Here is a 23,022-nt window from a genome sequence, read left to right as displayed (position 1 = left end):
TACAATCCTCTCAAAAAGGCCCTCATGATCTGGCCTCCATGACCTCTCCACTGTCTTCCGCTGTGACATAACCATCCCGAATCATCTGCACGTCCCCAAACACACTTCACCTTCGCACATGTGTCAGGAGTGCCCTTCCACTGGCTTTTCTTCCTGACCAACTCTTGCCACCTTTGCCTCAATCAAACTCAGGTGTGACCTCCCTGTCCCTCACCTCACCCCCAACTGTACCCACTAGAACAGCTTGTTTGACTACTTCCTATAATTAATTACTCTGTCTCTTTACTAGTCAGTGAGGTCCTCAAAAACGAGGCTGTGCCTGGCCATACAAGGGAGACTCGAAAACCAAAGCAAAAACAGAAGAGAGAAGAAGGAGGAAATACGGAAAGCTGGAGTACAAGTAAACCCAAAGCTGAGCTCGGAGGCCATGAGGTAGCACTTTGGGGGCAGAGAGGTCACCCTCTGACGTGCCCGCTCCACTACAGAAGTGTGCATGCTGCTGGGATGTCACAGAATGTGAACTACACGCTTTTCTGGGGCCATCCTCTCCTGGGGTCCTTTAGGGACTAGCTTGGGGGTGGGTTTGGGAATGTCATGGAAGGGAAAGTCAGCAGGTAGGGCATGAGGTTCATCTTGTTTATCTGCTTAATAACTGCTTATTTACTTGCTTAGTAACCTGGGTTTCTGTATAAGCTTTTTGTAGAAGAAAACTTTGAAAACTATTCCCGTATTTAGACTTTCCTTTCTACGGGCAGTACCTATGGAGGCACACAGAGCCGCGCTGGCTCCAGTTACCCCCTCCATTTGGGAACAGGGTTGGCTTTAGGACCCCCTGTACCCACACTCAGCCCTTTACCTTTATTGTCAGCAGCAATAAATCCAAGGATGTTTTCATGGCGCAGCATGACTGTCTGGTAGATCTCTGCTTCCCGGAACCAAGACCGTTCTTCACGAGAAGAGAAAATCTTCACAGCCACGTCACCACCCCTCCAGCGGCCACGCCACACTTCTCCAAACCGGCCCTTGCCAATAATCTCCTGTAAAACGATGGTTCGGGCGACAGTACGCTGGACAAAAAGGGGTAACCCTATGGATGGAAAGAAAGCTGATGTTGTAAATTGCCTAAACTTTGGAACTCCCACTTTCAATCAACGCCACACTGGAGAAGCCCTTACCCACCATGTCCAGGTAACCTACCAGAGGGCTAAGCCAAGCAGTGACAGAGTGAGTGAACACACAAAGGGAAATGCATAGGATTAGCTGTTCCTGATCTAAGCTTTTCCTCTCAGTTAGTGTGGATGACACGTTTGAGTATAAATGTCTAACCAGATTTACCAACTTTGCAGCCAGCCTCCTATAGGCCAATCCACCCACATCTGCCTCATGCTGTTTGAAGAGGAAAGAGGGCAGAAAAGATTAAAGTGAGGGTTTGAAGGCCGGCCCGGTGGCTCAGGCGGTTGGAGCTCCGTGCTCCTAACTCCGAGGGCTGCCGGTTCGATTCCCGCATGGGCCAGTGGGCTCTCAACCACAAGGTTGCCAGTTCAATTCCTCGAGTCCCTCAAGGGATGGTGGGCTCTGCCCCCTGCAACTAAGATTGAACACAGCACCTTGAGCTGAGCTGCCTCCCTGATGGCTCAGTTGGTTGGAGCGCGTCCTCTCAACCACAAAGTTGCCGGTTCGACTCCCGCAAGGGATGGTGGGCAGCGCCTCCTATAACTAGTAACAGCAACTGGACCTGGAGCTGAGCTGTGCCCTCCACAACTAAGACTGAAAGAATGACAGCTTGAGGCTGAATGGCACCCTCCACAACTAAGATGGAAGGGATGACAATTTGATTGGAAAAAAGTCCTGGAGGTGCACACTGTTCCCCAATAAAGTCCTGTTCCCCTTCCCCAATAAAAAATAAATAAATAAAGTGAGGGCTTGAGCACTGGGACTGCCTTCTGGCAGCTCTGCTCCTTGGCCACTAGAGGGCGGTGCTGTGTGGCCCATGGAAGCCAAATTGTGGTCAGGGCATATAAGGTTCCTCCCTCTTCAAAGAGATCAAAGTTCTCCTCATAGGCGGAGCTCCAGATGTAGAATGGGAGACTACCCATGCTTATTCTAAGATTAATTTTACTGTCTTTATAGGACTCATTTGTTGCCTCATTTGACTCATTCAGTGTCTCCCAATCTATCCAATCACTCTTAAGATCACGACTGACTCTTATCTCTCTCACTTCCTCTCCCTGACCAATAAATAAATACATAAATAAACAAATAAACAAATAAATAAATAAATACTATTAATCCCTAACTCTTGTGGATATGAACTACGCTTAGTATGCATTAGGCACTACGCTAAGGCCTTTACATGAATTATCTCATTTCCTCACAACCACCTATAAGGTGGGTACTGTTATTATCCCCATATAACAGATGAGAAAACTAAGGCTCAAAAGGGGAAGGTTAAGTAACTCGTTCAAATTCATACAAGCAGTAAGTGGCAAAGCAGGGATTCAAATCTAGGACTGACTCCAAAGTTCGTTTAACCACCACAGCACAGAACCACGGACAAGTTTCTCAAACGAGGTCCCCTCTCCCCATCCCCTTTGTCTGTCCTAGTCCTGGCCCTTTTTAAAAACACTTCCAACTGGTCTTTCTGCCTCCCAGCTCACCCTGCTCCTGCCCTGCAACCCACACACAGCCCCGCCTCACCCTGCCCTCCCTAACAGGATGGTGGCAAATGAATGAATTCATCCTCCAAACCACTGCTAGAACTCCTTCCACAGGAAAACACGAACATTTCTTTTCCCACACGAAAACTTTCAGTAGATGCCTCTGACCCTGTGAGATAAAGCACGGCACCCAAGGTCCTTTCCACCTTCGTCAGCTTGTCGCTCTCCACCCCCAGTGTGGGCGTGCCATGCGACCTTTTTATCATTTCCTAAACACTCGGTGAAAATTATGCCTTTTTGTCCTTTTGCTCAAGGGATTTTCCTTGGCCTGGAATGTTCCCTGCCCTCTCCTCTCTCTTAAAACTTGGAACTCAGTCTTCAAGACCCTTTAAAATGCATCCTCCCCTGCGAGACCCTTCTCAACAATCCCTGTCTCTTTTATCCAACTCTGGCTCAGCCTCCTTCTCATCTTTGTTTACCCCGTATTACCAAGAGGGTATTCAACATATATTTGTTCATGTGAACTGAAAGTCACATAAGCAGCAAGGACTTACTTACTTCAAATCCACAGTATTAAAACTCCCAACACCTTGGAAGCTCTGCATATTCTGAACTAAGAAAGGACTAAACCATCCAGAGAAATAGTTATTAATCATTTTATTCCAGTTAAGTAACCACTGTGAACGTTCCCGAATCTCAGCCAGTTCTGATCTTAAAAAAAAAAAAAAAAAAAAAAAAAGACTCCAGAAACCCTGAGATACGCTCCTCTAGCAACAAAGTCACAGAATCAGACACCCAGTTTTAACCACTGCCCTACCTCTTTCAGCAAAGAACTAGCCATATATCTTCTCTCTTCCTAAAAATATGCAGCTTTTAAATTCAAAAGTTGTTAAAGCTCAAAAGTATTCCTTGTGTTCAAGGAGGAATGTCTAACCATGACTAATGGCATAATTTCCCTACAGAAGTCTTGTCACATGGCAAGGAAACATACATAAACACAAAATCCTCACAAAAATGATTCTATATGTTTTAGCTAGAATGGCAATAATGATCTCTGTGGATGATTTTTTTTTAACAAGAACAGAATACCGCCATCACTAAAATAATTGTTTATCTTAAAAAAAAAAGGCTCCTTTGCAGTCATATTTACATCTTATAGCTAGCTGAGCTATATACCCTGAGACCTGAACAACCCAATTCCCTTTATCTTAAAATCTGGTCTCACGTCAAGGTCCACTGTTTGGTTCAATCCTCTCATGTAAGCAAGACGTGGTTCCCAACAAGCAGTACAGGAAGCGGTGCTGATGCCATGCTGGAAACCCACACTGCCTTTATGTAACCCCCACCAAAACCCCTGGGCAACTGGTACAAGTCAATGATTCACCAAACCCCAGCTTTCAGCTTTATTCACTGTCCTTAAACTCCCCTTGTGGTTGCTCAGAGATCAATGATTAGCTGTCACCACCTCACAGGAACTCGGCACACTCCTGTTTCTCAAAAGGGGCCCTTCAATTGAGCACTCCACTGCTCAGGTGGAACCAGGTCAATTTTAGTAGCTGTACGGTTACAGACTTGAAAAGAGGCATGGTTTCTGGAATGGGGAGTTTTGCATTTGACCTTTGGAATCCCAGGGAATGAAAGATTTTCTGTGAACCCACTATCTTATCTTATTACATGTCAGACTCCAAAAGAAGGGGAAGTATGAAACCAAATGACTCAGGGCTGCTAGAAACAAGTGCAAAGCCCAGCCTTTTACGTAAACACTATCCTGCTGGGAAGCAGTGATGAAGGCCAACAAAAGACACAAGGCCTGAAGAACTCAGTACCTGAGCCAGACCCCGACGTGGAGAGATCGTAGACGAGATCCTGGAGCGTCTTGTCTTTGGAAAGACACATCTCACATGAGGGATCTTCCATGTCCAGCCTCTGGCGGTTGTGATAGACACGCTGATGATAGTTAATGACCAGGAAAACAATGATGATGATGAGAAACAGGAGGAACACTGGGCCCGCAATGATGCCGACCAGCTCCACGGGGCCCCACATGGAAGGGTGCTCAGGCTCCTTGAGGTGACCTGGGTCAAGGGAGAGAGGAGAGGGAAAGAACCAAGAGTGAAAACAAGGGAACGTGTTGGCCTCATTAATCCCCCACACCTCCCTCCAGGTGGAAACGCCCTGTCCTTCTCCACGTGTGCACGGTGTCCTTGCCCTCTGGTCTCACTGGACTCCTTTGCCTGCATGCTCTCAAACGCAAACCTCTCTAGTTCAGGAGCCCTTTGCAGCAGTCAATCCCACAGCCTCTTTGTATACTAATTTCACAGCATTTCATGGTACTATTCCCACTCAAGGCCCCAGATGCCAGGTTCTACTCTTCAATTTATAACAGCTTCTGTCAGCTCTGCTCTGGTCTCTCTCCTTCTCCTCTGATCTCCCCAGTATTACCTTCTAAATGGCAGATTTGCAAAGGGGTGGGATCTAATACTCTTCAGCCTTTATCACTGTCCTCATTGCCCAATTCTAGCCCCTCTTCCCATTTGGCCCTCACCCCCACCCCAGCAGCTCCCTTCACACGGCCCTGGGGCTGCCTCCTTCAGGACCAGCCACACACCCTCCCCGGGATCCCCACTCCACAGCTGCCTGTGGCTGCTCAGGCACTATCCAAAATGCAGCTTTCACCTCTAGGACCAGCTTGGTAACCTGTGTCCCTCACCCTCTAATCTACAAACCTGATGCGGGAGGAATCCCATCCCTTGTCATCTTGGGGAATATAAAAAGGTACCTTTACCTATCATCTCAAAGGGATTGGGGGAGAGTAGAGAAGGACGAAATGACAGGAGTGCCCTAGCTCCACGACGAGCCTCTAGTCCAACAAGGGTGTCCACTCACCACTGGGCACCCTCAGGTCGATCTTGTTGCAGAAGTCGGTGTAGCAGCAGTGGGTGTTGCGCAGATCCTCGGAGCTCAGGCAGTAGAAGGGCTTTCCGGCGGGGACCAGCTCCACTTTGGGGATGCAGGTGCGCACGTGGTGCTCCATCCCATCCAGGTTGAAGATGGAAACCATGCAGGCCCCATCTGTCTCACACGTGTAGTTGGCCTGTAGGCAGCTGGTGCACGTACACAGCAGAGCTGCAGGAAAGTGGGGCGGATACACTGACATCAATGATCAGCTCTTACCCTCGGTCCTTTCCCAGACTTAGAATATAACCCCTTAGCACACTTGTTCCACAATAAGTAGCTTTTACGGAGATGGGGCCAGAAAGATATCCTCCAGGGGGGCACAACCTTTTCACCTGTTTATTCGGCTCCCAAACAAGGTTTTCTAGGCCCCATTATTTTCTTTAAGTGCTCTACTTTATGCCGATGAGACACAGAGAAACTACTTTTTGAACTTTGACTTAGACTTCTTACAAATTCCTCTGTGACTGGGCAAGGCTTTCCTTTAAATTTAGATGCCTGAGCATGAGAGGAAGGCACCTTCTCTTTGGAGACTGTAGGTCTCCGCCCCCAACACACAAACACAAACTCCATCCAAAACCACCCGGGGTTCCTAGGAGCTTTCATCACCCCCACCTCCCTTCTCCAGCACTAGGCACGCCCCCAGTTTCCTGAACGCAGTATGCATGCGCGCTTACATTCTTTTGCTGCAATGCACCTTTTCCTGGCTAATTCCGACAAATCCTTTAAAACCCTCTTCCTTTAGTCCACGGCAGAAGTGCCCTTCTCATGAGGGGCAAAAATATCCTCCAAAGAGGATTTTGGTCGCTACCTCATAAAGTTATTGTGAGGATTAAATGAGCTAATGCATAAAACGTGCTCAATAAATTTAACCCACTCTGAAAAGCCCATGAACATCACTTTAAAGAATATTTTACACACACACACACACACACACACACACGTAAAATATATTTTTTTCTTTTTTTTTCAAATAGTATATGCAGTCATCTCTGGGACTAGACATCTCTGAGTTTTGCTGGGTGTGTATTATACATAAGTGTGCACTGTTGACAGGAAATTACTGTAAATGAATTTGGTGCCTCTGAAAGCTAGTTCAGCAGCCCTGGAGTCTGAAATCCTTTATTTATGTGTCTAACAAGAATAGCACAGACAGCAGCAGTTGGTTCTCCCCAACGCTGTCTCCCACGAGCCTAACCTAGCCCTGACCCTTGGGAGGGGCAGGAGTGGGGCCTGTAGCCTCCAGAATACTTCGGTTGGGACTCAGCCCTGAACGAAGCACTTGTCCGTCAGGGGATGGAGGGTGTAGGGCCCTCCCAGGTCTCAGACTGGACACTAAATGAATGCCACCTGCATACCAAGTGGGACTACATGCAAACTGAAGCCCCTAAAGAAGAGACATGTATGACCAGTCCCGCGAAAAACTAGCCTGTGGCAATGCACACCCCCTACGCTGTAAACAGTCTACCTTTATCTTTGTCTCTTCCTCCAATACACTGGAAGGCATCTCTTGGCCTTTCAAATCCAAAGACAGATTTGAAATATCTCAGTGTCCAACCCCTCCTTCCTTAGGCTTTCTATAAATGACACAATCCCTTGACATTCCCACCCAAGGAAACAGAGAGACAGCGCTGACAGGTAAACGGCAGTGTACGTCTTCAGTATATGGCTTGTGGTATTTTTTTCACAGTATTTGATCAGATCCTTTTCTTCTGGGAGAAATTCCAAAACATGCAGCTACCTGCAGAAGGTTTTGGGTAGTGTTACATTTTAAAGGCAGAAGTTTAGAGCAGGTACCCTTTAGACTAGAATCCAAACCATAAAAGGAATTTTAAAAGTAAATTCCTCCCTAAATTTAAATTCCAACCCTTTTAGACACGAGGGCGACTAAGGAAACTCCTCATTTACTTGCTCCCTCTTTTATTCCTCTCGCTAACTTACATTAACTTCTGTGACCTTCCAGTTACGCAATCCAAACCTCTTTTCCTCAGGCTGGAGTCCTGACTGTTAATCCAGGAAAGCTAATGCCCACACCCCTTTGTGTCAGCGGGGACACTCAGGCACAAAAGGGTTCCCCATGGAGCACACACCTCTCAATACATGCGCCAGGACGTCCAGCAAAGAGAACAGCATTGGGTCTATTTTGGGAAGCGAGAAGGGAAAGCCAACAACTCCAAGAGGGCTATTCTGAGCACAGTGGGACACACAGGCCAGACCCACAGCCGCCTTTGGGAAAAAAGCTCACTTCAGAGTCCGTCAATTAGCAGGCAGGAGAGCCAGGAGTCTCGGATTCCAGATACTTAGTCTCCTTTCATTGGTTCATGGCCCCTTTCACAGTGATTCATTCTGGAGAATGAACACATCCACACGTGGCTCATTATTTTTGGGAAGTACTTAAACAATCTTGGTGTAAGACAGGAAAGAACAAAAGTGGTGAAATCTATGCTAGACGGGACTAAGAACGGAACTGGGAGCAGGGCCATGTGGGTTTGTGATAAGGAATTGAGCAAGTCCCTGAATCTCTCTGGGCCTCGGCCGCCCAACCAGAAAATACCATTTATCTTACAGAATGGGATAAAGATGAGCCAAACATGCACTAAGTGCTGCGGGTACTCTGAGAAAGACTCTGCACCCATCTGTGTACGTCTATATATTGTACAATGAGTGAGAGTCTGAAAAAGACCTATTTTGAAGATAACCATCACCACTGCGCACACCCCTGAAGAGGTTTCCGTTACTATCACTGGAGCCACAGCAGGGTATCATGGCAGGAACAGGTCAGAAAGACCGAAGGCTCAAATACCAGCTCTAATATTAATCACACGACCTTGAGCAAGTTAGGAACCTTCCAGCCGCACCCTGGTTTCCTAATCTGTAAAGTGGGACGGTTAATAATTACATCACAGGACTATGTAAGAATTACATGAGATTAAAAAAAAGTGTTTAGCAAATAGATGTTCAATCAATTTTCATCTCTCCTCTCGATATAAAATTCAAACACACATACGTTAACATGTGTCCCTGGAAGCACTTATTAGGAAGTGGCAAGTTACAGCAAGACCATAGCAAGAAACGGCTGTTTGAGTCTCAGCTCTGCCAGTAACGACCTGTGTGGCTTTGGGCAAGTCACTTAACCTCCCTGAACCTCATTTTCCTCATGATTAACTAGAAAGAAGGGACTAAACTAGATGACCTCTAAAACCCTCCAGCTGAAATCTGAATCTAGTGTCTTTCTAAATTCACAGTTTGCATCATTGATTCAACACTGGGATGTTCTGCTTTGAATTTTATACACTTTTTTCTGAATTTTAAAGACAGACAAATGGCGAATATTCTGTTAATATACATTTTTCATATTATCAAAATAAGTGATAATAAAATTATAAAACCATCTGAATTTACCATAAATTTACTAGTACACTAAATCACAAACCTCAATTTCAATGTCTCTGAAAAGCTAAATCTGGACTAATAATAACAGCCCTTTATAATGTTTCACAGTGACTCATCATCAAATTAAATCTGTCTACACACGTGCATATAAACAACACACACCTAAGAGTTACGTAGGTGGCAGCAATAACACAAGAAAACCCATCAGAGGGGTAACACAATCACTTTACACACCAGCAAGTTAGAAAGTGGTCAGAATGCAATTCCCACTGACACAGCATTTTGTTATTAACAAACTATTCAAACCTGTACTAAAAACAAAACCACTTTGGCAGGATTTGAACACGATTCCAAAGTATGATTAGAAGGTGGTCTGTGGTGGGAAGTAAATGCAAATTTGATTCCTGAAAGAGGCTGTGTTTTGAGGAAGGCTGACAAGTCCCAGCTTGGGCAGACTCGGTCGAGCTGCATGCCATGGAGGCACTACGACAGCCAGGGCTCAGCAAGACACCCTCAGGGCAGGCAGGGCGCTGGTCAGGTCCCCTCTCTGACCCACTGGCAGACACTGGGAGGGCATTCGGCCAGGCCACGGCTCAGCGAGAATTCCTAGGAACCACCGCATAGGCTAGACTCACACCACAGCCCCACAGGCCTGAGAGCACAGCACCAGGGCACGGGGTGCGGGGAGTGCAGGCTGGTGGCTCCGACTCCAAAGGTAAGAGGCACACTGCACAACACGCACGTGTGTCCTGGGGGAAAGGTCCACGCATGTTCTAAAATGTTTTCAAGAGACAGTATTTATGATATTTCACTTATATGAAGTGCTCCTGGGGGATAAGTTTCATCAATTTAGTCCTTGTGTGTCCTGTACACTAAACTTGACACTTCCAAACTTCACCAGGCAGCCTTCCGATTCCAGAGCAGCTAAGATTTGGTGCCCAAATAAGCCTGTGCTGCCCTTACTCTGCATGACTTTACAAGTTGACCATAAACTGCCTCTCAGCCCTCAGCCTCCCAGATAACAGCATCCATCAGACAGGCCGGACTGATAAGAATAGCTAGTTACAACCCATGATTATTTTAATTATTCTTCCCTGGATCTTATCCAACCCCCCTAAAGCTTCCTTAGGATAGAACAGAAACCACAACTCTACATAACTCTGTGATTCTGAATAGCCAAAACGATCTTAAAAAACAAAACAAAAACAAAAGAACAAAGTTGGAGGGCTCACACTTCCTGATTTCAAAACTCACTACTGGCGTAAGTATAGGCATATAAGGCAATGGAACGAAACTGAGAGTCCAGAAACACACCTATACATCTATGGTCAATTGATTTTTGACAAGGATGTCTAGAACCTTCAGGGGAAAGACCAGTCTTCAGTAAATAATGCTGGACAACGAGACATCCACGTGCAAAAGAATGACATCCAACCCTTACGTTCCCCCATATACAAAAATTAACTCACAATGGATCAAAGACCTAAATAGAAGAGCTGAAACTTATATTGTAAAACTTTAGAAAACGTGTAAATCTTCATGATCTTGGATTTGGCAATGGTCTCTTAGATATCACACCAAGAGCACAGCAACAAAAATACATAAGTTGGCTTTCATCAAAATTAAAAACTTTTGTGCACCAAAGGACAGTATCAAGAAAGTGAAAAGACAACCTACAAAATGAGAGAAATATTTGCAAATCATGTATCTAATAATGGTCTCAGACATAGACTATATAAAGAACTCTTACAACTCAACAACAAAAAATAACTTAAAAATGGGCAAAGAATCTGAATAGACATTTCTCCGAATACACAAATGGCCAAGCATATGAAAAGGTATTCAACATCAACTCAAATGCAAATGAATTTCAATTTAAATGCAAATAAAACCCACATGAGATAGCACTTCATACCCACTAGGTAGGCCACAAGAAAATGAAAAAGAAAAATAACAAGTGTTGGTGAAGACTCAGAGAAACTGGAACCCTCACACTTTGCCAGTAGGATTACTGCGCAAAACAGTTCGATGGTTCCTGGATAAAGTTCAACACTGAATCACCACATAACCCAGCAATTTTGCTTATGGGTATATATCCAAAAGATTGAAAACAACTCTTGAAAACAAAAACTTGTACACTAAAGCTCGTAACTGCACTATTCACAAAAGTCAAAAAGTGGAAACTCAAATGTCCATCAAATAATGAATGGATAAACAAAATGTGCTATATTCACATGATTGAGTATTATTCAGCCATAAGAATGAATCAACTACCGATATACATATACTACAATATGGATAAACTCGGAAAACACTATGTTAAAGGAAAGAAGCCACATATTGTATGATTCCATTTACATTAAATATCCAGAAAGCAAATTAGTGGTTGTCAGGGGCTGGGTGCGAAGGAGGATGGGGAGTAACTACCGAACTGCGTTTCTGAGTTTCCTCTGGGGTAAAGAAAACGTTCCGGAATTAGACAGGGCTGATGGTTTGCATAACATTATGAAGGGACTTAATGCCACTGAATTGTATGTACACTTTCAAATGGCGAAAAATATTATATGTTTTAATCTCAATTTTAAAAATACCACAAATCTTTGTAAAACAATATAATCTCAATTATAAAACAAAAACCTAACACATGCATAGGAAAAAGAACTAAGTACGGTGTTCTTCAGACTGTGTTCTCCCTCCACCTCTGGGCTCCCCAAGATGTCCCAGGAACCTCTGAACTCCACGAAGAGGGAACCAGTGTCCCCCTTTTCTTCACCATTTTCTCACTGGCAAAGTGAGAGGGACAGCAACTGGTAACTGACACTGTACCAGCAGCCCAAGTGCTAGCAAACTGCACTGTATATCATGATTCTCATTCCATAAGTCTCAGCCTAGGAACTGGAAAGGGAAGGGGGCTCTGCCAGAGGGGGTCAGCTTTCATCTACTTTACATACGTTTCTACATTTTCATTTTAAAAAGTATTCCACTGCTTTAAAAACAAAGAAAAAAGTTGTTCAGTAATTATTAATCTAGACAACTGCAAGTATGTTTATGAAAATCCTGAATCAGGTTAAAAAGTGGAGATGTCTGGCACTGAACTGTCATAAAACAGAGGTAATGCTTGGTCCTCGTGGGGGTGGGATAGGGGGTAACTGACACTGTACCAGCAACCAAAGTGCTAACTAAACTAAGCAGAGACATCTTGTAGCTTTAAAGTAAAGCTATCAGATGCTATTGGTAAAAAAGACTCAAGTTACACCTTCACCTTTCTCAATCATCAAAATTAGATTGTAAAAATACATTAGAACAAAACCAAACAAAAACTCTCAAGTACCCAAGAGCCACAATAAAGTCAAATTTTACATGGGTAGCTGGTGGTACCTAAAAAAAAAAACCCCAAAAAACTGTACTAGTAAAAAACACTTACGAACAAAATATAACTGACTTAATAAAGGAAGCTATTTGTATGAGGAGGGAAAAAACCCACAGATTTAACAATAAGACACTTGATAAGCTTGGTATTTAATTCCAATCTGGGAAAAGGTCTCAGAATGGGGTTTTTGCATAAGAGAAAGGTGTCTGAAAAGCCAGCTTCACACTATATCTATTCTACAAACTGCCTTTCTGACATTCTACTTGGAGACAAACCCAACCCTAGAGAGCTGTTTAAACAAGTTCACCCCTAAGCCTCAGGTCTAGAGAATGAAAGCTTTGTTCTCACTCAAAAGAGACGTTTGATGTTTATGCTAAGGAGACCTGTCATTGCAACGTAATTTATGGCTGACTGTAAATACCTGAACATGGAGCAAGGGCCCACCTGCTGCCCAGGAGAATGTCAAGGTAAAACTGGAATGAGTGGCATCATGATGACAGAGCGTGTCCAATGAGCATATATAGACTCAGCGCCATACTTAGACTATCTACTGGGAATTTGGTATTTCTCCTTTACTTAGTTTATCACGAACATGCAAAAGCATTGTTTTCTTTGTTTGTTGTATTTAAACAGACATATTTGTGAGTTTTTAGGGCCGGGGAGGGTATTTATCAGTGGTATTTTGTATCTGCTTCCTGACCTATTTACTACACTATGGATCAGAGGAGACGAGACAGTGTACATCACTTTTGAGTGAGAAAAGGGATAAGAACGGTTGTTTCTGGCAACTGGGACAATGAAAGAGGGAAAAAAAAATTCAGCTGGGGCTGAGCATAAAACTAATGAGACTGAGATCAAGTTCATTTGGCTGGAATGAAATGGGGAGGTGGTAGAAGAAACAGAGATGAAAGAGGTGAGGTAGGAAGAGAGATTATGATGTTCCAAGTAACGCACAAATGTTCGCAGTATTTTTGAGTGACAGGCATAAAATCTGTATATACAGGAGAGAATAAAATTATAGCAGGACTGAATTGGAATTATTTACCTAGGATTTTGCTGAGAGGACAGAAATGAAGGAATTCAATTAAACAAATATATTAAGTACTTAAAATATGCAAGGCTGTGTGACAGGACACAGCCATACAAAGAAAAATAAGCCAGTGCCTAGCATCCATTTTTAGGGACTCGAGGGTGGGAGAATGGTAGGAGCAGACGACTATAAACTAGTGTGAATCTCTATACTACAAATAAAGCCCAAAGAGCAAAGCGGAGAGGATGGAATCATTGACTGGGGGAAGACAGGAGGGCAAAGAAGGTCCCACACTGGAGGACGCTGGATTTGGCTAAGAAGAGAAGGCCAAGGCCAAGAAAAGCACAAGGCATGTTAGGTCCTCAGTGAATGGGCAGATGCAACAATACCAGGTTCCAGGGAGAGACAGGGCAGTAAGGGAGACTAGGCCAGATTAAACTGACTGGCTACGGGCTCTGGGGTTGGTCCTGGAGGCCACATACAAGCAGTGGAATCAGGCGCAGAGGTGGATTTTCCCAAGTTAAATCCAACAGTAGGATGGAGGAACAGTGGGAGACTGGAGGCAGAGACTGGTTAGAAAATTACTTAAATAGGCATCAGAGTATATAGTATAGTATTTAGAGCACATGCTTGGAGTCAGGTAGATCTCAGGCCTACTGCTGAACCTCTGCATGCCTCTGTTTTTCCACCTGTGAAATGGGGATGAGTGCCTCAGAGAATAGCTTTATAGAGGAAACGATGTAACTCAGTGCTTAGCATGATGCTTGAGTACACAGGAAACATTTGGTCAATCAGAAGCTTTTATTACTACTGTCATCCCAGTCAACGAGAAGGGTATGAACTCTTTACAGTTTTGTGGTTCCAACAGGCAGAAGAAAAGTCGATTTGTGTATAAACTTCGAAAGGGCAAGGACAGACTCTTAGTATCCCTCTCAACATCCAGCTTTGTCCTAGATATTAGAAATGAACACTGAATTTGATTCAATCTTACCTACTCTAAGTGTAGAACGTATACCAAGATGATAAACGAAGATTTGGCACAAGGCTAAATTGAGGCAATTACTAAAAACAAAATATGCTTCAACTCAGATTCCTCAACTCAAACATCACAATCATTTAAAAAAACTATGTCCAAAGCACCCCAAATCTCCTCTCTGTTCCAAATACTCACAAATATCTAAGAAAAGGTAATAAGCAGTAGATGGAAGCCACATATGGTCGAAGGACTTGTCACATGCAAGGTCCATCAATGGGATGACCAGGTACCAGGTCTCAAGCACCCTCCAGCCTACCCTGCTTTCCTTCTCCTCACATCACCATCTGACTTACCCCCTGTCCCCCACATACGTTTGTTTTAAAACGGCACCTATCTGCTATCTCAGTTTCTGCAGGCTGGAAGTGCAGGCACAGCATGAGGGTATCAGCCAGGGTTGCTTTCTCACCTAGGGCTGGGACCTCTTTCAAACTCACTGGTTGTTGGCAAACCCACTGCCTTGTGGATGAAAACCTGAGGTCCCCATTTCCCCCCTTGCTGACAGCCAGGGACCGCTCTCAGCTCCTAGAATCGCCCTATAGTTCCTGCCCGCATGGCTCCATGGGCAGTTCACACATGGATGTTTACTTTCTTCCAAGCTGGCGGGAGTCTCTCTGCCTTCCTCTTCTGCAATTAGTTGAGAAAACTGTCTGCTTTCAAAGGGCTTGATTAGGTCCTGTCTATAGTGACAGTCTCCCTATCTGAGGGTCAACTGATTTGGGACCTTAATTACATCTACAAATCCCTTCCCAGTAGTACCTAGATTCATGTTTAATTGAATAACTGGAAGAGGTGTGTATACTAAAGGCCAGGAATCTTGCGGGTAGGGGGATAGAGGGTGGGCTACGGTTGGCAAAATCACCTTATATTTGATTTCTTTTTTGCCTATCTCACCTATCAGAAGGTGAGCTTCATGAAGGAAGGCATTTCTGTCTCCTTTTGTTTATTGTTGTATCCCTAGCGCCTACAACAGTGCCTAGCATATGGTAGGCGCTCAATAAATGTTAAAGGACTCTTTAGATCACCTCGGGGGGGGGGGGTGTGTGTGTGTGTGTGTGTGTGTGTGTGTGTGTGTGTGTGTGTGTGTGTGTGTGTGTGTGTTTACAGGCTGGAAATAGGACTTCTAATTGTATATATAAAATTCTGCTTCAGTGAAACCTTTAGGAGTCCTTGGAATTTCATATAATTTTCTCTCTGCTACAATTATTTGAACGGCTTTAACAAAATATGATTGATCCTCATTATTCATGGATTCCGTATCTGTGAATCTGCCCACTTGCTAAAATGTATTTGTAACTCCAAAATCAATACTCTCAGTGCTCTCACGGTCATTTGCCGACACGCACAGAGCGGTGAACAACTTGAGTCACCCAATGCCCATGCACTAGCTGAGGAGGTCCAAGGCCACACTCTGCCTTGTTCCAGCCTTCCTGCTATAAAGGTGTGCCCGTTTCATGGTCTAGTCAGTGCCATACTTTTTGCCTTTTTGTGTTTTTGGTGGTACTGATATCACTGTTTAAGATGGCTCCCAGGGCTGGCCCTGGTGGCTCAGGCGGTTAGAGCTCCGTGCTCCTAACTCCGAAGGCTGCCGGTTCGATTCCCACATGGGCCAGTGGGCTCTCAACCACAAGGTTGCTGGTTCAACTCCTTGAGTCCCGCAAGGGATGGTGGGCAGTGCCCCCTGCAACTAAGATTGAACACGGCACCTTGAGCTGAGCTGCCACTGTGCTCTTGGATGGCTCAGTTGGTTGGAGCGCGTCCTCTCAACCACAAGGTTGCCGGTTTGACTCCCGCACAAGGGACAGTGGGCTGCGCCCCCTGCAACTAGCAACGGCAACTGGACCTGGAGCTGAGCTGCGCCCTCCACAACTAAGACTGAAAGGACAACAACTTGAAGCTGAACGGCACCCTCCACAACTAAGATTGAAAGAACAACAACTTAACTTGGAAAAAAGTCCTGGAAGTACACACTGTTCCCCAATAAAGTCCTGTTCCCCTTCCCCCAATAAAATCTTAAAAAAAAAAAAAAAAAAAAAGATGGCTCCCAAGTGTAGTGCTGAAATGCTAAAGAAGACAGTGATGTATGTGCCTTACAGAGAAAATCCGTAGATTAGACAAGCTTCATTCAGGCGTTCATTACTGTGTTATTGGCCTTGAGTTCAATGTTAAATAATCAACAATATATACTACACAAGGTGTCTAAACAGAAATACATGTAAAACAAGGTTACACACTGAGCGGTTGATGAAAACGTGGCCAGTGGTTGACAGGACCCTAACCATGTATTTTTCCCAGGAGCAATGGTTCAATCTTCACTAATTCAGTGTTCGCAGTGTTCAAGCTGACGTTACAGAACTTAACAGCCACGAACAACAAGATGACTGTATTAGCCCCATTTTACAGATGAAACAATGAAGTTGACAGATGTGATATGGCAGCTCCTGACACACTCAGCACATCACCCTGGTTTATTTTCTTCACAACACTCATGAATGATAACTGTGTGTACTTATTTGTCTGCAGTCTCAGCCAATGGACTTGTAAGTTCCCTAACAGTGAGGGATTTAGGGATCTTTGTCCATCTTGCTCTGTTATTTCCCCATGCCAAGAACCACTCCAGGCATGTACCCAACCAAATGAATAAAGAATTCTCTTATACGTTATTGTGTAAATATTAGGGGTGATTGATACTTTAAAAGGGAAAGGCAGTTACTTTCCTTATGTTAAACTCAAAATATTTAGCAAGATAAATGCAGATTACAATTAAGTGGAGAGAGAAAACCAGAAAGAACCCCAGAGCTGCCTGAAGTGGCACTGTCTCTGGAACCCAGAGAGCAAGGGACATCACCTGGGTTGGAAACTTCACAGCTAAACTCTGGCAACTCTACAGAGTAAGGGAAAGAAAGATACACTCTGCAATAGTAGTTTCGCACGGTGTTCCATTTATCCATGATGGAGAAGCCAGCAGACAGAACAGACCTGGGCAGAGATGGTGCCTCTGGAGCCAAAGCTCAGGTGAAACCATATGTGTGGGAGAGAAACTGAGGCCAGCAAAAATCAAGAGCAGGTTTTTGAACCTGGCCAGGAGGCAATGCCTGCAGAGAGAGAAATGCAAGTTAGACAGCGGGGGGCTGTCGGGTCTGAAGAGCTGATTCCTTAAAAGGTCTCAGCAATCCCAGCCCAGGCAGAACCGATGGGCTCCAGCAGCAGTGGGGTTGATGAGAAAGAGGACTCAGGATTTTCTGCGTATAAATACAGAGAAGAAAGTAAGATATCAACCCCTTATATCAACCCCTCCTATAACAGACAAGTAACAAGAATTCAAGACAAAGAGGTGGGATTCCAGAATTAATGTTCACTGCTGCTCTGAGCAAAAACTGAACAGTAAACAATAAGGACTTCAAAATTAAAACAAAAGAGCCACTTCAGTATTCCAATTTAACCTTCAAAAATAAAGAAGATCTGAAGCGCCATGAACTGAGAATTCCACTCCACCTCAACACCCTGTACTCCTGAGTTATTATGAGAACAGACTGCAACGCAATTCAACTCATGTTCCAAAATGCAACAAGCAGCTCCAACAGGACATGCTGAAAGCAGCAGCATGTCTCCTCGTTTTCTGATTCATATTTTGGTAGCAAGGTTACAATTAGCTCACCAGTGGAGAATAAACCTATTTATAACACAGCAGTCCACCTGAAAGACACAATCATCTAAAAACGTTTTTAGAGGAAAATGAAGTGCTGCTTCTTCCTGTACTGACTGCAGGTTCCCAAGGTCCTTTCAGCTGAAGTCCTCAGTCTAACCTTCCTGTGTTCACAGGCACCATTCCGGCCACCTCTCAGCCTCCATGTTCTTATGTAACATTTACATAGTGCCATAAACATACCCAGAGTTGCGTAAGAATTAAAACGTTGCCAAACCAATAAAGCCTAAAGCAGGTCACTCCCTCCCGACTGCCTTTGATTAGCACAGGTACGCTGCCCAGTCTACGATGCAAGAGCCTGTCAAAAGACAGAAATTAACTTGAGGAAATCTGACACGGTCTACAGAAATGCACAAATAAGAAGAAATTAACCACACTGTGACACGTGGTGCTTCCATTAATCCGGAGGGTATGTTATTCTGCCCCATAAGATAAAAAGTAACCCAGCATTGCTTGTTCACTGAAGTCAGAAACTATGTCTAAAAATACCTCCCAGCCAACTGGCTATCAGTAAGTCAGTCTCACAAATGTCCCAATCAGAGCGACACGGACTGTTTCCTTACTTTACAGAGGGAAAACCGAGGTAGTCACAGAAAGGTTAAGTGACTTGTTCAAGGACAACCTGTAAGGGAGTGAAGTTCTGGGGCGGAAAACCAGCCTCCTCCCTCCATCTGGCTCTAACCTTTAACCATCTTATTATGTTTTAATCATATCTGTCCCAGGAGCTCTTTTAATAAAACTAATCAGAGATTCCCCTTTTCTCTATAAGAGTTCACTTTCACTGTACTTCAAATCCATGTCCACTCAACAAAATTACAAGACTTGGCCTGAAATGAGATTTTTAGTCTGCTCACAGAAATTCAAAATGTTCCTATCAGCACCTCAAATGTCTCCCTTGTTGCTTTTGTCTTAAGAAATGTATGTCATGCTCTCCTGCTACTAACTAACGCAATTTTACATTTTTAAATAGTAACGTGAAAATTCCAAAGCGAGGCCTAAAAGCACAGTATATCTATCAAATGGATGCTGTTTAAAACCTGGAACTCATTCTCCTTATCACTGGCCTTTTCCTAAGTCAAAATTAATTCACTAATTAATAGAAACACCTATCCCTTGCTACCCTCACGTCATGTCCAAGTACCAGGCATCGGCTGCCTGTCTCTGCCACTCCTCCAGCCCACCTAGGGAAGCATGACAGAGGAAATGCAGGGGAGGAAAGCAATCAGCTTCTTGTTATCCCACAGCCTCGATTTTCCCAGAACTGACGTTTTACTTTAAGCCTTTTGCAACAGTGGTCTCTGTAGCATGCACTATTGGCAACTAGATGTGTCCCGGAAAAAACTGTAGTGTCTGGCCAAGAAGTTTAAAGGCCTTCGAGAATGTTTGCTGGATACACAACCTAATTTCCAATTTACCAAAAAAAGAAACTAATTCCCTATTATGACCACCCATCCTCACCCCAACAAACATCCATTTTAGGACGGTTACAAAAAAATGAACTCTGCCCTATTCAGAACCAGCTGGATTATCAATTAAACATTCTTAACTAGGCTCACAACAAGAAAAGCCCCACAGACACTACACCAAATCAACAGAGAAATGGCTGTTAACAATCTTGGATATAGTAGAGACAAGATAAAAATTCCTATGGAAGGAATTTAAAGATTTATTCATACTCAGATGAAATGACAACCTGAAGGCTGAGTCTCCTTATTTACCACCCCACTAGAGAAATAACATTACATGACCCTTTCCAAAAACATGGCCCACAATAAGGCCCAGCAAACATTATTCACAAAAACCACGATCTTAACCAACGTCAGGCTGTGTTCATACACCTTCACCGTGTTGATCAGACCCATGGCATATTACCATGCACAGAGCAGCGAGACCCAGGCACACACACGAGGTGCTTAACAGAAGCATTAGCCAGTGAACAAAGACCCCACTGCACAGGCTACCCCACTGGGAACAAATACCAAACCTGGAGATAATGAACTTGTTTTTGAGACTCCAAAGTGGGATAATGTCTTTTCTTGATTGTCTGGTCTATTAAAGAAGCCTGAACCCACCTGAGAATCATTATTTTTAGTGGCGAAGAGAGCCACAGAACACACACTCCATCTCCCATTGCTGGAAGGCTAGGGGCTGCTGAGAAGTCAAAGCAGCAGGCTTTGTACATCGGAGCGAATACAAGCCTGACAGTCTCTCCCAGATCCATCTGTGGGTCAATAATCATTTCAATATAACCGCCAAATATAACCTTCATCTGCTACCCTAATGCCAAAACACATTGGGGATGACTCTCTTCAATTAAATATTTTAGGATTTCATCTGCTCTTCTCAGCCCCCCAAAGCCTCTTCAAAACACCCAGTTGAGGGTCCCACAGAAAGGTAACCACCTCCATAGTGGGCTGGCGGGTGGAGGTATGGGGAGACGGCTGTGGGGGTTGTAAGATGAGGCTGTGTGAGGGTGGAGGAGTTGGTGGGGGGAGAAGGGTGGGGAAGAGGGATGGTGTGGGAAGGTAAATAAGTACTGACCAGGGGCCAGGGAGCCCGTCCAGAGGTGGGATCTTTAAATAATCTTGGGGGTTGAAGGAGGGTTCTAGAATTTCACCTGAAAGGCATCCATGAAGTGAGTAACTGAATGGGCCCCCTAGGGTGGGGTGGGGGAGGCAAGACGGAAAGCAAATACACCTAGATGCTGCTTGCCCGTTCTGGAACGAGGTTTCCTAGGGTGAGAGGGATTCCAAAGGCAGGCTCCAGAACGGCTGAGGGGCCTGTTCGTCCCTATTCCTCCAAAGAGCTTCCACGGGGCATGTGTATTGGAGGTGGGGTGTTTGCCCCACTGAATTCAAGGGACCGCGCGAAGGGGAAATGTGACTCTCTTCCCCAGAACATGAGGGAGGTAGGAGGGAGAAGAGACGCCCCAAGTGCAGGGTCTGAAGGAAAGGTTCGAGACCCCTTCCACTCTGACTTGAGATGCCCAAGGACTCTCAACATTAGGGTACCTCGGAGAAGCTAAGACCCCATCGCCCCTGCCCCACAATCTTGGCGGGAGAAAAGGCGTCCCCCAGGAGCATCTGGAGGTAGGGAATGAAGACCGCCGCCCCTGGACAAGTGGAGGGGCAGAAACGTGATCTCCAAATTTGGGGGAAGGAAGACTGCACTCCCTTCTATGGAACATGAGGGTGCTGGGAGCGCGACCCTCGAGAGCTCCTCGAATCCAGCTCCGTCTGGAAGAAGGCTCGGGTCCCCAGGGGTCCGGCGCGAGCTTGGTCGCGGCTGGGCAGCCGAGCCTCGGGGGGTCGGGAGAAGCCACTGGGGGTCACCCCGACTCCTCCGCGCCCCCCGCCCGGCCATATTGTACGCGTGGGGAGGGGGCGCGCTGTAGACCAGGCGCCGCGGCGCGAGGCCTTGCTCTCGCCCGGCCCTCTCCATCCCAGCCCCCGCCCCCCGCCCCGGCACTCACCCTGGATCCCGCGGGGCCCGGACCCGCCGCTGCCCGCGAGCAGCAGGACGACGAGGGGGAAGAAGGAGGAGGCTCCGGCCGACTCCGCCATAGTAACCGCCGCCGCCGCCGCCGCCGCCGCCGCCGCCGCAGCCCAGCAGCGCCCAGCGCGCGCGCGCGCGCCCCCGGCGCCTCCCCTCCTCCCGCGGCCCCGCTCCCGCCTCCCGCTCCTCCGCCCGGCGCCTGCACGTGCGCTCCCGGCGGAGCCGGCGCTGCGGCCGCCGCGCGCGCCCCCGAAGGGCGGGGCCGGGTGCGCGCGGGCGCCCGCCTTAAAGGGGAGTGTCCCTGTTAAAGGGGTGGGAGGGGTGCGCCCCTCGACCCCCTTCGCGGGTGGGTGTGAGCGCGACGCGGAGGAGGCGGAGCAGAACACGCAGCCTCGGCCCTCCTCTGCACCCCACCCAGCGCAGGTTATCTTATCAGCACCGACCCCCTCCCCCGCATCGAATGTTCTACGAGTCCAGTGCAATTTTCCGTTCCCTTCGTCTCTACTGCCTAGCCCCAAGCCCTTTCTCGTCCCACCGGGATCCTCGCAACTGTCTGCTAACTGATTTTCCCCCCTGCAATCCTCTGGACGCTCAGCAACCTGTGATCAATCATGGGATGCCCCTTTTCAGAACATAGCAAGGCTTTTTAATGATAGTACTTAGTCTCGGTAAGGGTGCTTATGAGGCACTTCTATTCTGCTGGCAGGTAGAACCCTTTTGATAAACAACTTGGCATTATGTATCAAATGCCCTAAAATATTCATACCTGGTATTATCCCCTGTCTTCAAGAAATAATAGACATGAGGACAAATATTTACTGAAAGTGTTAACTGTTGCATGTTTACCGTTGTAAAAAGCTAGAAACTTAAGTAGACAATAACAAGACAAATTGTGGCCCATTCATATGATGGAGTAGTATTTAGTAATTAAAAATTATTTTTATAAAAACTAATGACATGAGAAAATGTTGAATGATAATGATAAATGAGAGCATGTGAAACATAAAAGCAAAATGGAAGAGGGTGGTAGAAGAGGGAAAACGGGGTCAAACATGGTGATGGTAGGAAAACTGACTCTCAGTGGTGAACACACTGCAATATATAGATGATGTATTATAGAAATGTACACTTGAAACCCATATAATTTTACTAACGAATGTCACCCTGATGAATGTAATAAAAATTAAAAAGCAAAAGCAAAATACAGAACTGTTTACAATATTAGCCTAATTTTATTGATAGTATGTATCTTTATGCAAAAAAGAACGGAAAGAAATTATCCAATATTATCAGTAGTTATTGCCAGAATAATTTTTCACTTTTTCTTTAAACATTTCAGTATTTCCTAAATATTTTATAAATAAACAAGTGTTACTTTCAAAT

General features: G+C 45.4%; 1 protein-coding gene across 1 annotated transcript in view; it reads right to left on the bottom strand.

Annotated features, from left to right (window-relative positions):
• ACVR1B (activin A receptor type 1B) overlaps positions 1-21,781 on the bottom strand; it is a 33,785-nt gene extending 12,004 nt beyond the window's left edge. Inside the window, exons 1-4 of the mRNA XM_074325661.2 lie at positions 21,617-21,781; positions 5,544-5,783; positions 4,484-4,732; positions 857-1,087 (exon numbers count right to left, since the gene is read on the bottom strand). Of these exons, the coding sequence (XP_074181762.1) occupies positions 857-1,087; positions 4,484-4,732; positions 5,544-5,783; positions 21,617-21,707 (811 nt within the window). The 5' untranslated portion in view covers positions 21,708-21,781. The remainder of the gene's footprint in view (positions 1-856; positions 1,088-4,483; positions 4,733-5,543; positions 5,784-21,616) is intronic.
• Between the last annotated feature and the right edge of the window lie 1,241 nt (positions 21,782-23,022).

The sequence above is a fragment of the Rhinolophus sinicus genome, chromosome 1, assembly GCF_057876585.1.
Source record: "Rhinolophus sinicus isolate RSI-liver-muscle chromosome 1, RSI-T2T, whole genome shotgun sequence".
Classification (NCBI taxonomy): domain Eukaryota; kingdom Metazoa; phylum Chordata; class Mammalia; order Chiroptera; family Rhinolophidae; genus Rhinolophus; species Rhinolophus sinicus.
This window is presented reverse-complemented; position numbering and strand designations above follow the sequence as displayed.